The 16,304-nt window shown below is 43.3% G+C and overlaps 1 protein-coding gene across 1 annotated transcript in view; it reads left to right on the forward strand.

Moving 5' to 3' along the window:
* Positions 1-16,304, forward strand: part of SOS2 (son of sevenless homolog 2 (Drosophila)) — a 43,178-nt gene that overhangs the window by 26,424 nt on the left and 450 nt on the right. Inside the window, exons 12-24 of the mRNA XM_010004355.1 lie at positions 1,297-1,403; positions 2,098-2,220; positions 5,531-5,634; positions 6,789-7,008; positions 8,419-8,538; positions 9,255-9,417; positions 9,993-10,110; positions 10,735-10,907; positions 11,480-11,596; positions 13,058-13,319; positions 14,272-14,313; positions 15,491-15,600; positions 16,142-16,281. Coding sequence (XP_010002657.1) covers positions 1,297-1,403; positions 2,098-2,220; positions 5,531-5,634; positions 6,789-7,008; positions 8,419-8,538; positions 9,255-9,417; positions 9,993-10,110; positions 10,735-10,907; positions 11,480-11,596; positions 13,058-13,319; positions 14,272-14,313; positions 15,491-15,600; positions 16,142-16,281 — 1,799 coding nt within the window. The remainder of the gene's footprint in view (positions 1-1,296; positions 1,404-2,097; positions 2,221-5,530; positions 5,635-6,788; positions 7,009-8,418; positions 8,539-9,254; positions 9,418-9,992; positions 10,111-10,734; positions 10,908-11,479; positions 11,597-13,057; positions 13,320-14,271; positions 14,314-15,490; positions 15,601-16,141; positions 16,282-16,304) is intronic.

Below are 16,304 nucleotides of genomic sequence, written 5' to 3' on the forward strand. Positions count from 1 at the left end.
CTGCAGATCTTGCAGAGATACTCCCTGCCTGTTGAGTGGGAAGAGGAAGATTACTTTTAAAATGTCATAACTAATGCTGAAGAGTGAAGGTAGATGTGACGTGGAAGCAGAACAGGCCAGTGCAGAAGTAGGGTGCAACCTCAGCAGCATTCTCACAGAGTGACAGCACTACTACTTTTAGCTTGCAAGCACTTTCCTACACGTGGATCCCTTAAAAATGTGGAGCCCTGCTCTGCAGGGCATTTAAGCCTTCTTAAAAGCAGTGTTTGTCTAAATCTGTTATGGGTTTATTGGGAGAAATTCACTGCCCAGATTCTGAAGACTGCTGGTGTGACGTACCTGCCCCTCCTGCTGACAGGTTCAAGACTGTTTAGAGAAGAGAAAAAAAAAAAAAAGAAATTCCTCTAACAACTCAAAATTCACTCTTCTGAGAGAGCATATGCACATGCACTTCTCCAGGCCTGGTTTTCCTGTATTTCAGCATTCATTTGCTCCCAGGCAGCTTCTTGCTGCTGCTACAAGGGTCTGGTGCATGGATATCAGGGATTAGGACCAGGTGATGACCCTTCCTGGCTCATAGTAAAAGGTTTTATCAGTTTGCTCAGTCATGAGCTAATAAACTCTGTACAAGGGAGTGAAATAAAAAGAGTTGAACAACATTTTTCCTGTAAGACTTCTACTGCAGCAGAGAAGGCCCAATAAAACACCTGGTGGTTTGTGGAAAGGCAGGTCTCCTGGTAACACACCTACCACAGGTGAGGAGCAGCAGGAGGGAGGTGTGGTGGCTCCTGGAGATGCAACCTCTAGAGCTGCTGCAGGTATTTGCTTTGTAAGGTCTCTGCTGCATGTCATCTTTCCCCTGCTGTGTGGAGGGTTGCTGTGTGCTGGGGGAGCTCTGCAGTCCCCACTGCTTGAGAGGTTTTCAGAACAGGTAAGCCCAGCGTCTTGACAGAGCGTTACAGGGATTTTTTATGTCCAGGGATTAGACAGCCTCGTTCTACCATGTTTTCTTGGTATTTCTGAAACCATGGAATATGGGCACACTCAGGGAGCATAAGGCATTCCATGTGCCAAGACTGGGACAGAGTTTTTGAGAGAGCAGAGGATGGGCAGTTGAATAATGCGACAGGAGAAATGCCTCGAAGAACTGTATGGAAGTTTCACAAGCAGTATTGTTTTCTGGTGTTGTTCAAATAGCAGTGCTTAACTTAAAACCTTAGTGTATTTTCTGCACTTAAAGCTTTTTTCTGTGTGTATTTATGGTATTTTGCAATTGAGTAAAAAAACCCCACTCAGTCATTTCCTTACTGTATCTTCACAGATCCTAATTTTGTCCGTACTTTCCTTACCACATACCGCTCGTTTTGCAAGCCCCAGGAACTGCTGAGCTTGCTGATTGAGAGGTAAGCACAGTGATCATCCTTTCTGAAGACATTAAAGGACTTCGTGTTCATTTACCTGCTCCTTTTCTGGCCTCACCTGCTCCTTTTCTGCCCTTACCTGCTCCTTTCCAGCTCGGGTTCTCAGTGCCGTATGGCACATGTTTTAGTGAAGCTCATAAAGCAAGTAAAGAGATGGAAGTTTTCCATGCAAGCTTCCTTTCCCAACGTGTTGAATTAGTTGCCTGAATTAAGTGCTGGAGCACCTGGTGTGCCTCAGCTGTGGGGTGGTGATGTTTGGAGCTGCTTAACTTGATCCTGAGCATGTGTTTGAGTACTCCTGAGTCTCCATGCAAATCAGAACGGAAATGTTCATAACAGTTGGTTGGAAAGGCACAGACTCTTAAATGTAAACAGCTTTTTAATACAGTGTGATAAAGCCACTCTTAAGCTTTCTTTTAATCTTCACTTAATCAAGCTAGCAGGTAGTTAAAAACCTTATATCCTAGTCTAGACATCTTGTGATTACCAGGGTGTGATAGCAGTGCCCAGCCAGGGCAGGAAGGAATTCCAGGCAAACTGGATATTACAGGAGTGCTGGAGTTTCACCATGCTAAACTATTCTTTTTTTTTTTTATGCAATTGCTCTTCATGTCCTACATTAAAGGCTTGTGTTTTATCATAATTGCCATCAGTTTTTTGGTGGTTTTCTCCCTAGGTTTGAAATCCCAGAGCCTGAGCCCACTGAAGCAGACAGGCTGGCCATTGAGAAGGGGGAGCAGCCCATCAGTGCAGACCTGAAGAGATTCCGCAAGGAATACGTCCAGCCAGTGCAGCTCAGGTTGGTTTGCTTTTCCTGTTGTTCTGTTCAAGCCAGATTTTAGTCCCCTGATTATACAGTGACTCTGGAGACAGTAATCTCTTCTGGAGACTGCTATGCTGTCCAGTAGGGACTTAGCACTGTCTGCAACCAGACTAATAGCCCAAACCATGTTCTGATTAGTCACACTGACTTCTGTTGTTGTTGCAACTGCAGTTGGGGTCTGTGCTGTGCACAGCTGTGATCCCACCCACCAGAAGGCTGCAGGGTTGTGGGTGAGAGATGCACAACTGGAAGTGTTGCTGACTGCCTCTCAATGGGCTCCTTGTTAACAGGCCCTATCAAGATTGTTTCTCTGTTTCCATTTTTTTCAGTCCTGCTGGTATTTTACTCCCTTTCCCAGCCCTGTTGATGTGTTTGCACACAGACAGGGAGACTCTTGTCTGTCCTGCACATTGCAATGGGCTGCAGTGGATCTTCAAGGTCTTGCTGATCAAGCTAACTTGGGGAACAATTAAGCATTTCTAGCCTGAATGAGGCTAATTGTTTCCCTAACAGGAGCAAGCTGGGAGGAGACACAGTTCACAACCTATACTTGTTAGAACAACTTCTGTTTGTTAAACTGTTTTTATTATTAGCATCAAGATGTTACTATTAGTGGCAGATAATTATATGCACAGTACCCTCAGTTATTGCCTTACCACAATCATTCATAGTTACCTGTCTGGAGCAGCAGTTTATTCCAAGTGAAGGGTCATACTGACACACCAGTACCTACAAGGTGGGTGTTCAGAAAGTCACTTAGGAGCCCCATTTTCATAATTTTTTAAAAATAAATTTGTCTGTAATACTCTAGTGTTTGTGGAGATACAGCTGCCACCACCCTCTTGGATGTACTCCAGGTTATACAACCTCAGTGTAACCTTCAAACTGGTGTGTGCTCGTGACCTTGAACAGATTTTTCAGGCCCTTGGTGTTCCCAGTTTAGAGTTACCAGTTCTCAGGAGAGCTTCACAGGCTGCCTCTCAGCATGTACTTGTCCTGGTTTCAGCTTGCTGCTTTCTGTTAGCTTTCTCTGCATCCATCCACACAGGTGTGTACAGAACCTCTCCACAGAAACTTGCACAGAAGGGGCTTTTGTGACATTTCAATCGTCTTGTTTCAATATTGTTGTATTACTTTTGTTGCTGTTTGTTATAATCTCCTCTATTGACTAGAATTGAGGTTCCTTGGGGACCTCCTCGCAGTGCCCCCTTTGCATAGCACAGATGCACCTTCCTGTAGCTCTGCTGCCTGCCTTGGCTGAGCAGGACAAGGAGTTACCAATGAACTGGAGCCTGTAGAAAAGTTTGAGGCAGCAATTAACTCCTTTTTTGTGCTATTTATTTCCAAAATCAGTTTAGCACTCCTTCATATCTTCTGTTTGAGCTATGTCCCATTCCAAAGTTTCCAGGGTTTCTGGTTTTCCTTTCTGCTCTCTTTCCTTGTTGGAGAGATTAGGAATCATTTTGTCATGACAGCTACTCTCTGTCTAGTTTGTGCTGTGGCTGGTGAGCTGAATCCCTTTACAGATGCCTGCTTGATGAGAGATGTGGTTTAAAGCTGCTATTTAACACACGCCCTTCTGTGGCTTATAATTAATCTTTGAATTTAGGAGACACTACATGTTTCTAGTAGCTTGAAACCCTTAACTGTGTTACAGTTGAACATGGGTGTCTGAATTTGAGCTGTTAGGCTGGTATGCCCAGCACTTTGTAATTCTGAGTTCTGTTAGTAGCATTGCCCCTCTGCTTCAGAGAGGTCTAACATCTGGGAAGAAGGTGGAGAATGTGAAGATGCTAATTCCTCCCTTCTTTGCTTCCTTCCCTCCTCAGCACTTGATCCCATTTTGTAGAAAGCACTGTAGACAGGCTGTGCAGTGCACAGGCATGGCAATGGTGATGTCTTTGGAGTAAAGGCATGTGAGGTCATGAGAAAGAGGAGGTAACAAGCTGGAAATGCAGTCAGCAGAACCAGGCAATCCTCCTTGTTTTTGCAGTATTCCTGCCATGGTATCTCAAAGGCAAAGACTGATTAGATAAGATCCTGTATTACTGTTGGTGGGAACTTGTTTCCAAACGTCACTCCTTTGACAGGTACTGATTTCCAGCCTAAATGACCTGCTTGGGTAGCCATTTTTCCCTGGGATAAACCTTATTCTTTAACTTACACACCAGGAAGAGGATAATTATTTCATTCTCTGTGTATTCACATAGACCCTTCATTTGACTGAGCTGAACCAGCCATCTTTTCCAGTGCTCTGACTCACAACAGACTGGCAGATGACAATCAGCTGTCTGCCCTGACCCCTCAGATGTTCTACCCCCACTCCACAGGGCTGAGCCACCAGGAACACTGATCTGAGACACAATTAGCACTGGTTCACCCAAACAGCCCAAGCTGCACAGAGAGGCAAGTTAGTTCAGCAGCACTTGTACACAGCTGAGCCACTTCTGCAAAGGCAGTGGGGCAGGAGTAACCCCATCTCACTGTAACCACCTCCTTCCCTCCATTAACCCCATCATCCTGTTAAATTAGCACAGGGAAAATCTGTTGTACTGCTTGGTGCAGGAGATTTTTGCTCACTCTTTAGGAAAGGTGATATGAGGCACCTTGATAACTCACACTTTTGAGGTATAAGCTCAACTTGTTTACCTGAAGAAGAGGCAAAGCCATTTTTTATTCTGATACATCCTAAGAGTAGAAGGCAGAAGAGCAGTTGCACTTCACTTTTTAGAGGTTTATTAATTAGTGATCTGTTTAATAAAGTATAAAGAAAACTCAAGAGTTTAATGCTACCCTCAGAGGAGTTACAGGAACTAGTACAGCCATTTGTGTAACTAAGAAGTTATCAAAGTAGGGCAGCATACTTGCAGCAACTTCTAAGCTGAAGTTTTTGTGCAGGAAAGAAGCAATTACAAATTTATTTCTTAACAAATGGGAGCTTTTTTATTAAAAAAGAAAAACAATCAGTAAATCACATCAGAAATACAAGTTTTCTCAGATTTTGGTACATTTTTTTCCTATTCTGAAACCACCTCAACAGTAACATCCTTTATGTGAGATGTAAAACACCACCAAACTGTTTCTATGCTAAAGCAGGAAAATGAGGGGACTTCTGTGGTGATTGGTGCCTGGTCTTTGTTCTGCCCCTTTGTCCATCATATTTTGATTGTTGTCAAATACATGAACCTGTAACTCAGCTTTTGTGCAATTGTCTTTAGTGCTTACATGGGATGAGCCCTGGAAACACAAGACATAATCTTGCATTTTTTTTTCTCTCCTTTCTCAGAATATTGAACGTTTTCCGTCACTGGGTCGAGCACCACTTTTACGACTTTGAGAGAGATCTGGAGCTCCTAGAGAGATTGGAGACGTTTATTTCCAGTGTCAGAGGTATGGTGATGGGTGCTCCTGTTGTTCTGCCACCTTTTGGTGCAACCTGCTGGTCTAATCCTGACAGGTTTTAGGCATAAGAATATCTTTACACACATGAGTCATTATGATGCCTGGAATCAAGCTGTTTATGAGACTCTCCTTTACATGAGCAAGCTTTGGCCTGAGCCTAAACAGCTATCAAACATTATTCCAAGCATTGTATTTAACTTAAGTGTATTTACTTCTGAAAATCACTGTCCTTTTAGGAGCAGCTACCTGACCCATTTGGTATCACCTCCTCTGGACCAATCCTTTATAAACAACCAGGTTTTTTTAGCAGCCTGTGTGGAGGGCAGCAGTGCTGGCATGTCAATTTTAGTCATTATCCTGGCAGTTCTAGACTTCAGTTTTGAGATGCCAGACCCTACATGGGGCAATATAATTCTGGGACAAACTCAGAGAATGGTAGTTTATCTTTTGCAGAAGTCTCCATTACTGACCAGAGAGGAATCATCCAGTTCTGATAAGTCTCTTAAAGGGTATTTGTCTTGAACTGCTGAAGGTCCTGCAGGTCTTGTCCACCATTTTGTGTACAGCAAGTTTAATTTTTTAGTTTGTCTCCTTTAAGTAGATGAAGCTAATGAAGTGGAGATGGTTGCAGCTGAGGGGGAAAAAGTAAGATAAAAGGTATACAGGGTCACTTTTTTCCCACCCCAAAACTGCCTGCAAACATTGGTTAAATGCAACTGGGCACCTGAAAATTCGTTCACATGTCTGCACTTGCCAACTGATACAGGTGCAAGAACTCATAAGAAAAAGAAATGGAGAACTACAAACCTAATTAATTTGCCTGCAGAAGAGCAGATTTTGGAGCACATGTACATGTTTTTGGGGGGTTGGTTTAATGAAGTTATCAAAAGTCAGTTAAGATAATTTTTTTACCGTGAGAGTGACAGAGCACTGGAACAGGCTGCCCAGAGAGGTTGTGGAGTCTCCTTCACTGGAGACATTCAAACGTGCCTGGACACGTTCCTGTGTGATGTGCTCTGGGTGACCCTGCTCTGGCAGGGGGGTTGGACTGGGTGAGCTTTCCAGGTCCCTTCCAACCCCTAGGATTCTGTGTGATTCTATGGTATTTAAAGAGAGGTTTTTAAACGGTTTCTGTTTTGCAGGAAAATCCATGAAGAAGTGGGTGGAATCAATTGCTAAAATCATCAAGAGGAAGAAAGCTCAAGCAAATGGGATTAGCCACAACATCACCTTTGAGAGCCCACCCCCCCCCATCGAGTGGCACATCTGGCGTGTGGGGCACAGCGAGACACTGGACCTGATGACTCTGCACCCCATCGAAATAGCTCGTCAGCTGACACTGCTGGAGTCTGACCTGTACAGGTAGGGCCTGAACAGCACAAGCCTGAGGTTATTGGAGCAAGAATCACAGAATGGATCAGGCTGGGAGGAAACTTAAAGATCATCAGGTCCAACTCCCCTGCATGGGCAGGGACACCTCCCACCAGCCCAGGTTGCTCCAAGCCCCATCCAACCTGCCCTTCAACACTTCAGGGATGGAGCAGCCACAGCTTCCCTGGGCAGACTGGGCCAGTGCCTTCCTACCCTCATACTGAAGAACTTCCTGATGTTCAACCAAAATCCCCCTTCTTCCAGTTCAAAACCATCACCCCTTGTCCATCACTATCTTCTTTGATGAAAAGCCCCTCCCCAGCTTTCCTGGAGCCCCTTCAGGCACTAGAAGGTGCTCTAAGGTCTCTCTGGAGCCTTCTCTTCTCCAGGCTGAACACCCCAACTCTCCCAGCCTGTCTCCAGAGTAGAGCTGCTCCAGCCCTTGGATCATCCCTGTGGCCTTCTCTGGACCCTCTGCAGCAGCCCTATGTCAACTCAGAATGAATTCTAATTTGTAGAATCAGTCAAAAGTGGGTCTGCTTGACTTTCTTGCCATCTGTTCAAGATGAAAATATGCAAGGCAAAATAAAAGTAAAGGTTTTTTCATCTCCATGTCAGACTTGTGACAACCTAAATAAGTACAAGAAGGACACTAAAATATTATGAGTAGATAATGGTCACTTGTCATTTTGTGAAAAGGAAACTTAGTGTTAAATTACTAAGAGAAGCTTGTTGCAGCATAGAGAGAGAACACGATGGTCTCTGCTCCAGTCCTTGATAGCTGCACAGCAAAGGCCCAGGTGTTACGTGCATGTGACTTGAGCACTGGTACATCAAGGTCCTCTAATGTAATTCTGAAGAGGTTTTTTTTGGTCTGGTGCCAAAAATGCTCTGCTGTTTGCTAGCTCAGTTGTTACCTGTGATAGAGCCAGCCTTGATGTGAGAGCTTGGTTTTGCTGGGTTGGAATTCTTTATGGTCTTGCAAAACTCAAAGGTGAAGAATCCTTTTGTGCCTCAGTCACAGCAGATGTGTTGTTGAAATAGACCACTTTTCCAGCAGGTTGCTCAAAGAACTTCAGCTTCCCATTTAAAAACAACAAATTGTAACTGCCTTTAAGATGCTTTCTTATGCTTTCAGGAAATTCAACTTAGTCCTTTGTAATTTTTTAATCTGAAAACGCTTATTCAAAAATGCCAATTTCAATTAAGATAGAAATGTATTTCCTTCTATAGTCAAGTACTCATCAAAAAGTTACTTTAACTGTTCTGCAGTAGATGAGATTGTATTTGTGAAATGCCAAGTCATGATGAAGGGAAGAAATAATCTTTTAATGCAAACACGGAACATACAATTCGTGGTTGTATTCAACATTCTTTTGCATCTTGCTTTGTCATTATCAGGGCAGTGCAGCCTTCTGAACTCGTTGGTAGTGTGTGGACTAAAGAAGATAAGGAAATTAACTCCCCAAATCTCTTGAAAATGATTCGTCACACTACAAATCTCACTCTTTGGTTTGAAAAGTAAGTACAGGTGGTGATAGCCCTGTGGCACTAACTCCTCCTGAGATACAGAGAGAAACATTCTGCTAGAATTCCTTGCCTGGAGTTGAGGTGGCTGTGGGGCATTGCAGCCATTTCAGTTGTGGTTCAGGGCTGCCTGCCATGGCAATTCCATCTGCTCCCACTTCCTGGGACTGGAAGATTTTTTTTTTCCAGTGATGTCCACTGGGTCAGCATGGGTCCTACATGCATTCATGCAGTACATCAAAAAGGTGCTGAAGGCAGTGCAGGACTCAGCACCACTTTTCTACATCTCTGATGAAAACACTGTTGTGTCTGTCCCCTTAATCTTAGTCTCTCTCCCTCCTCTTGTGAGATGATTAAGTGCTGCTGAGGTCATGGCCAATGCTGCAATCAGAAGGATGGAGCAGCTTGTGGGTGTGGATCCACCCTAGGGGGTTAAAAATGCCACTGCCCAGGGCCACCAGAGTCACCCTGCTTACCCTGCATCTCGCTTGGGGTTTGCTTTATTCTTTCACAGGAGATGCCAAAACCTCTCTTGGCTTTCCAACTTGAGCATATGTAAGATGTGATTACATCAATTTGTACTTGAGGTCCTTGAGAGAGAGCCAGACTGTGCGTGCTGGATGTACTGGACCCTTCTTGCTTGGGAAAATCTTGATCTAGGAACTAAGCCAGGTTTTATTTATCAGGGTTTCTCAAATTATGTTTTTTAGGTGCATTGTGGAAACAGAGAACTTTGAGGAGCGAGTGGCTGTGCTGAGCAGGATCATAGAAATCCTGCAGGTTTTTCAAGACCTGAATAATTTCAATGGTGTTTTGGAGATTGTCAGTGCAATGAACTCTGTGTCTGTGTACAGACTAGATCACACATTCGAGGTAAGTTTTGGGCATTGCTCTTGAAAAAAATTAATCATGCACCAGCAAAGTATCACACCCACTTCTGAAGTGAAATGCGTAGTGTCCGTGTCACACTTGCTTTGATGGAAGAAAACAAGTGTGAGATGTTCAAAGTTCTGTATGAGAAAACATGGTTGTCTCAAAGGGTATCTCATGGGAAGTGGAGCTTTTCTGCAGATATTTTCTCATGTGCATTCAGCCCAAGAAGAGGAAAGTCTGGGGCCAGTCAGTTGTTGTTCATGAACTGGCCTGAGCTGGACCTATTGCTGCAGTCCAGAATTGGGTGGGTGTGAAAGAGGAGGATCCCAGGGCTGAGAATCCTAGACTTGAAACACTTTAAGAGCAGCATTTCCTACCTACACCAGAAATGTGGAGGTCCAAGGGAATGGGGAGGGGATTGCTAAAACTCACAATTCACATTTCATTCAAATCTGAATTTCATTTCCTAAGTTTTGCTGAGATAGCTGAGGAATTGCCTTGGTTTTGCTAACCATGCCACTAAGAACACTCACATCCCTTTTTTATTTTTTTTTTATTTTCCTTTGACAACTTAGGCACTACAGGAAAGAAAAAAAAAAGTTTTGGATGAAGCAGTAGAATTAAGTCAAGATCATTTTAAAAAGTACCTAGCTAAGCTCAAGTCAATCAACCCACCTTGTGTGCCTTTCTTTGGTAAGTAGCAGCAGGGCAGGCTGCACTGTGGGCATGATCAGTTCAGCTGAGTGATGCAGATGTGTTAATGCTGCTGGAACTGTCCAGGGTTGTGTTTAGCTCTTAAAACATCTGCAGTATAATGTGTGGGTTTTGCCTTCCTGGTCTGTAATGTTTTTAGACTTCATGGAATGGGTTGGGTTGGGAGGGACATGAAAGATCATGTAGTTCCAATCCCCCTGCCACGGGCAGGGACACCTCCTACTTGGTCAGGTGAAAGGTTTAGTGTATTTTACATACAATTTATTTTTCTAGGTTAGCACACAGCTCACTGGTATTATACTGGTCTGATTACATCACTCAGTTTCACACTGCCTCCACACTGGTGATGGCTTTATGGCAGTGACCTGAAAATGTTTTTAACTAAACTCAGGATCTCATGTGAAGGCAATAAAACGTCTTCTTTCAACAATACATCTTTCTGTGTAAAAAGCAGACTTGATTTATGCTTTGCAGCTAATAAACTGTTGGAGTGTTAAAGGAAATGGTCTGTCTGTGCTCAGCCTTGTGTATCATGCATGAGAAAGAATGAAATCAGCTCTTGGAATGAAAATGAAATTTTAAAAAGGCTTTTCTTTTTATCAGGAATTTACCTAACAAATATTTTGAAGACAGAAGAAGGGAATCCTGACTTCCTTAAAAGACAAGGGAAAGAATTAATTAACTTCAGTAAGAGGAGAAAAGTGGCTGAAATTACAGGAGAAATTCAGCAGTATCAAAACCAGCCTTACTGTTTACGAATAGAGCCGGAAATTCGGGTAATCCAACATCAAATACCTGGTTTGGGAGTAGGAGGGGGAAAATAATGTACACAACAAGACATTGCCAAATAATCTGGTATTATTAGACCTAATCCTGCATGAGCAGTGACCCTCAGAAAAGGGGTGAACAGTTGACAACAAAGTACCACAGCAGAGGACTGCCCAGAAGTGGGGATTTGTTTATTTAGATTCTGTGTTCTGGGCCTTGTTCATTCCCTGACTGCTCTGCAGCCCATGTTGGTGACATGGAGAATTAAATGGGCAACCATCCTGCTCTCCAGGATGTTACTTGCATGGTGTGTTTAGTTGCTGGGAAGGACTTAAGAGATGTACAGTGTTCTTAAGCCCAGAAGCTCACTGAGTTTGAGGGCTGGTGGTATTTGTGCTGCAGAAAGAACAACTGGAAAAGCTGTAGCTCACCCGCTGGCTCCAGCTACAGCCAGATTGTTTTGCACTTATGTATTGTTTTCCCTGGAAATAACCTTCACAATTGTGAAAAGCTGGATTTCTATTAACATTCTGTGCATGTGCTTATTTTTTCAAATATTATTGGTGCTTGTTTCATTTAGAAATTCTTCGAAAATCTCAATCCTATGGGGAAGGTACCAGAAAAAGAGTTCACAGACTACCTGTTCAACAAGTCACTTGAAATTGAACCTCGAAACTGCAAGCAGCCACCCAGATTTGTAAGTCTTGTCCTGCAAATTAAAGAATTAAAGCCCATTGGCCACTGTGAACATGAATAGTTCACTCAATAAACCATATATGTTTCCTTCAGAATTCCATATGATGAAATGAAGTTCCAGCAAAACTCGGTTTAAAAATGCTTTTGTTTCAGGGGTTTGTCACTACTGAAACTTGCTAGCTTTTGGCTTATTTTAGAGTTAACATTTTCCCCCCCCCAATCCTAAAATATTGCCATTTAAATTTGGGGTTCTCACCATCTAGTCATTTAATAGAACACATAATAACATTCCTCATTTCACCGTGTCAAGAAATCAGCTATTAATATTAATTGAAATAGGGGGTTTCCACCTAATTAATGTGTTATGTTCTCTTTAAGCAGAAGTTAATTTCTATTTTTCTTCTGTCTAAATATCTTGCATTGTTGCAAAAATTGAAGTGTTGACAATGTGCAACCTTCTTGCTGAACAAAATGCAGTTTAAATCAAAGGATCAGCAGCTTTGTTTGTTTAAAAAGAGCTACTGGAGGCCAGGGTTCTTTTTTAAGCAGAAGAATCACTCTCTCAACACTTGGTTTTTCTATGTTGTAATTATACTTCAGAGTAGCTGGAGACATCTCTAATTTTGGGGAATTTCACAGCATTTTATCAACCTCCTCCTGTTAGAGGAATGAGCAAGATGGTATTACAAATATGGAAATAAAAAATTCTGCTTACAGTAAATTCTCTAAAATATTTTCTAAAAACAGATATCCATGTTGACACTCTGTCAGCTGGGCAGGAATTCTATACAGTTCATGATTTCCAAACTAGCCAATCTTATTGGAACCTCAGGAAAGGCCAGTTCTGGCTGCTGGGGGTGGAGCCACGCACGCTGCTGGAGGATGGGAACGTGGTTCATCTTCAAAGAACCAGCTTTGATCTGTGCTGTGTCACGCCCCAGTTTCATGGGGTTTGTTTCATTCACACCAGTGAATGAAGAATTTTGTCCTGGCTAACCCAGAGGATGTACAAAATGAGTGTCTGAGTCTGTCCTTGATCTTGGGTGCGTGTAGGGGCCTGGTGACCTTCTGTGGTGCAGGAACAGCGCGTGTCTTGCGGTGCTCTGAGCCTCTTCCTCAGGCCTATGGAGGCCTGTGAAATAACTCTCTATCCCAAGGTTCTGACTTGCCCTTCACTGTGTTTTTTCCTGATGGGCAAGCATCTGAAACTTGACTCTTCATTCTTCATAGCTGTGGGAAAAAAAAAAAAAATGAGGCTGTGAAAAAAATACTAAGCTGGATCTTTAACTTTTCAGTAAATTCCTGCTATATAGATAACAACAGACTGACCCTCAGGTCAGTTGTAGAAAGGTTGTAACACCACTTAATGTTTATGTGAGAAGCACTTTTTTAAATATCTCAGAGACTTGGTGATTTTGCTCTCTGAAATGGTACCAGGACTAACCAGGTTTACTTTCTCCAGCCTAGAAAAACAACATACCCCCTGAAGTCTCCTGGGATAAGGCCCAATACGGGCAGACATGGCTCCACCTCTGGCACCTTGAGAAGCCATCCACTGCCACTGGAAAAGGAACCCAGTAAGATCAGCTTCAGTAGAATCACTGAAGCAGAGCATGAATCAACAGTATCAGCACCGACCTCTCCAAACACACCATCAACACCACCAGTGTCTGCTTCCTCAGAGTTCAGTGTGTTTTTAGACATTGATCTCAACAGTTCTTATGGTAAATGTGCAGTATGTTCTTGTTGTTGTTGTTACTGACCCTCAGGTTTCCAAAATGTATTGGTGCATCTGCTAGACTTTGTAAAAAAAAGTTGCAAAATGTAGTTGTGGACTGTGAAGTTCCTGTGTCAGTGTTACGTGTGCTGTGGTTTGGAAGTCCCTGCTGTAAGGACTTAAATAACAAGTGATGTTTCCAGTCTTCTGGCCAACTGAAACTGAGGCAAATCCATTCTGGGAGATGTCCCCGTGAGATGTGCTTGCTTTACCACCTATGGCACATCCATGGAGGGAAATGGTTCTGAGGACCTGGCATCCACACCAGCCCATGTTTCCAGTGTGGTCCTGTGACCTGAACATGCTCTGGTGATTCTGGGTTAGTTTTCTTTGAAGGCAATCCTGTTCACATCCTGTCTTGAGATATGAACAAAATGCCTGGAGTGGGGATAGTCAGGAAACCCACTCTGAAATGCAGCCTAGATAAAAATGACACTATCAGCTCAGATGCACTGATAACTCTCCCAAGCTTTGCTTGTAGCTGGGAGCAGCTCCTCAGTCATGAAAGCAGCGCGTGACAGGTCTTGGCTCTGCTCAGAGCAGGCTGCAGACTTGGCAGGCACTTTAAGCCTGGTGGGGGGCAAAAGTGATTAACTCATTTTTATATGGCAAAAGCTGAGGGAGTTTGGGCTGCAGGGGAAGTGAACAGCAACGTGGTGGTGTCAGAACAGAGGAGAGTAATGAGGCTTAATTTCCAGAATAACTTAATACTCCTTAACTTAATACTCCTTAAGTTGAGATTTTTACACAGGGAAGTAGAACTTTTGTTAGCAGTAAGTAAATTATCTTGGAGGTTATGGTGATTTTTCAGATCATGGTGGTTTTTGAGGTCATTCCCAAGCATGTGTTCTGTGTAGGTTTCTGTCTGGAAAGTCATTAATTGCTCTCTCATTTAACAGGTAACAACAGCATCTTCGCTCCCGTCAGTTTGCCGCAGTCAAGTGAGTACCGTGACTCTCTTAATGTTTCATTTAACTTGGCTTTTTGTGGTTTCAGCAGAGCTGGATAGGAATTCAAATCTGAAATCTGGGGTGAAAATGGGCTGCATTCATTAGGGTTGTGAGAGGATTTTTTTGGTACAGCTTTCAGATCAAATGCCCAGTAAAGAATGTAAAGTCCAAAAGCTGTCTGGTTTGGGTCGCGTTTTGCTGGTTTGTTGTTTTGGTTTTTTTCCCAGGCTCTATTTTTGCTTCTATTTTGAATGGCCTTGATGGTTATTTTGTTTGACTTGTGCTACAAATGAACCAACTTGATAATTTCATGTTACCACTTAGTGAAAATAATTGTTCTGCTGGGAAAGAGGTACTTTTGTACCACAGCTGTGAGGGAGATCTGTGTTCATCTCTGTCTTCACGTTCTCTTTTTACTCCCTGATTACAGACACACACACTTTGTCATATTAGGATGAAAATTGCAAACTGGAGAGCACAGGTGCTTCATGTATCATTACAGAGCTCTGTGCACTTCTGAGAGGAACAGCCAAATGAGTAACAGAAGTAAAAAACACAGGTTAGGGGGTTGTGTTGATTCTCCACTTTGAGGATTTTTCCTCCCCTCTGTAAAAAGGGTTGTGTTGATTCTCGACTTTGAGGATTTTTCCTCCCCTCTGTAAAAAAGGAAGGATTAGAAATGTCTGAAAGTTCTCTAAGAGTTAATGTCACCTGTTCTGTTCAGTGTATAATCCCCCTGCTTTAGGAGTGTTGCAGACCTGTTAAAGCCATTAAATGTCTCAATTTGAACATGTACGCTTCTGGCTGAAAGAACCAACTTCCACTCCAGAGTGTAACTGAGGGCAAACTGTAGGCACTGTGGTCAGTGGAGAGTAAATTCTGCAATACAGGGAGGATTGCAGAGAGGAGATTTATTTTTCTGTCCTGTAGCATTGCCTGCTAACTGCTGATGCATACCTTTGATACTGGAAACAGGAGACAGCTCTGTGAGGTGTATATCTGATGACAGAAACTAATGAGAATTTCATAAAACCAAAGTTAATGGTTCATGTTGCTGTTGAGCACAAAGATCTGCTTATTTGAGTTGCTTCTAGTTTGGCTCAATATTCTAGCCTGTGTTCCTCAGATACTGCACAAGCAGTAAAATATCTGCCTTTTCTCTCTCCAGAGACTTTCTTCAGCTCGTGGGGTAGCTTTCCTAAACTAAGTGATGAACCTCAAAACCCTCCTCCACTTCCTCCACGAAAAAAGATAGATCCGGATGCTTCTAATGCCAAGGTATTTCTGTCCTGCACTGGGTAACTTCCATAATGAACCAGGGAACATCTAGCCAAGCCAGGACTTGGTTAGTTCAAAAGATCTGCAAATGCAGTGCTCCAGTTGTCCTTTGGAAGTCTCAGGTTCCCAGCGTCCACACTCTGCTGGCTACTGTAGCAACACAGTGGTCAGGTTCATAGAATGGTAGGATGTTAGGAGGTTGGGAGGGACCTCTGCAGATCATCAAGTCCAGCACCCCTGCCAGAGCAGGAACACCTGGGGCAGGTCACAGAGAAACATGTCCAAATGGGTCTGGAAAGTCTCCAGAGAAGGAGACTCCACAACTTCTCTGGGCAGCCTGTTCCAGTGCTCTGTCACCCTCACAGTGAAGAAGTTTTTCCTCAAGTTGAGGTGGAACTTCCTTTGTTCCATCCAGTTTGTGCCCATTGCTCATTGTCCTATCACAGGGCATGACTGAAAGGGGACTGGTTTCTTCCTGACACCCACCCTTCAGATATTTATAGAGATGAGTAAGGTCCCCTCTCAGTCTTCTCTTCTCCAGACTGAACAGCCCCAGGTCTCATCAGACAGACCAAAGCTCATTCAGATCGATTCACAATTTGGATCATTCAGATCAGTTCAGACCACAGAGAATTCAGATCAACCCACAATTCGGCTCCAAGACAGCACCAGTAGCAGGAGGTATCCAGGGAGTTCTCCCCCTG

The sequence above is a fragment of the Chaetura pelagica genome, unplaced genomic scaffold (genome assembly GCF_000747805.2).
Source record: "Chaetura pelagica isolate M959 unplaced genomic scaffold, ChaPel_1.0 scaffold141, whole genome shotgun sequence".
Taxonomy (NCBI): Eukaryota; Metazoa; Chordata; class Aves; order Apodiformes; family Apodidae; genus Chaetura; species Chaetura pelagica.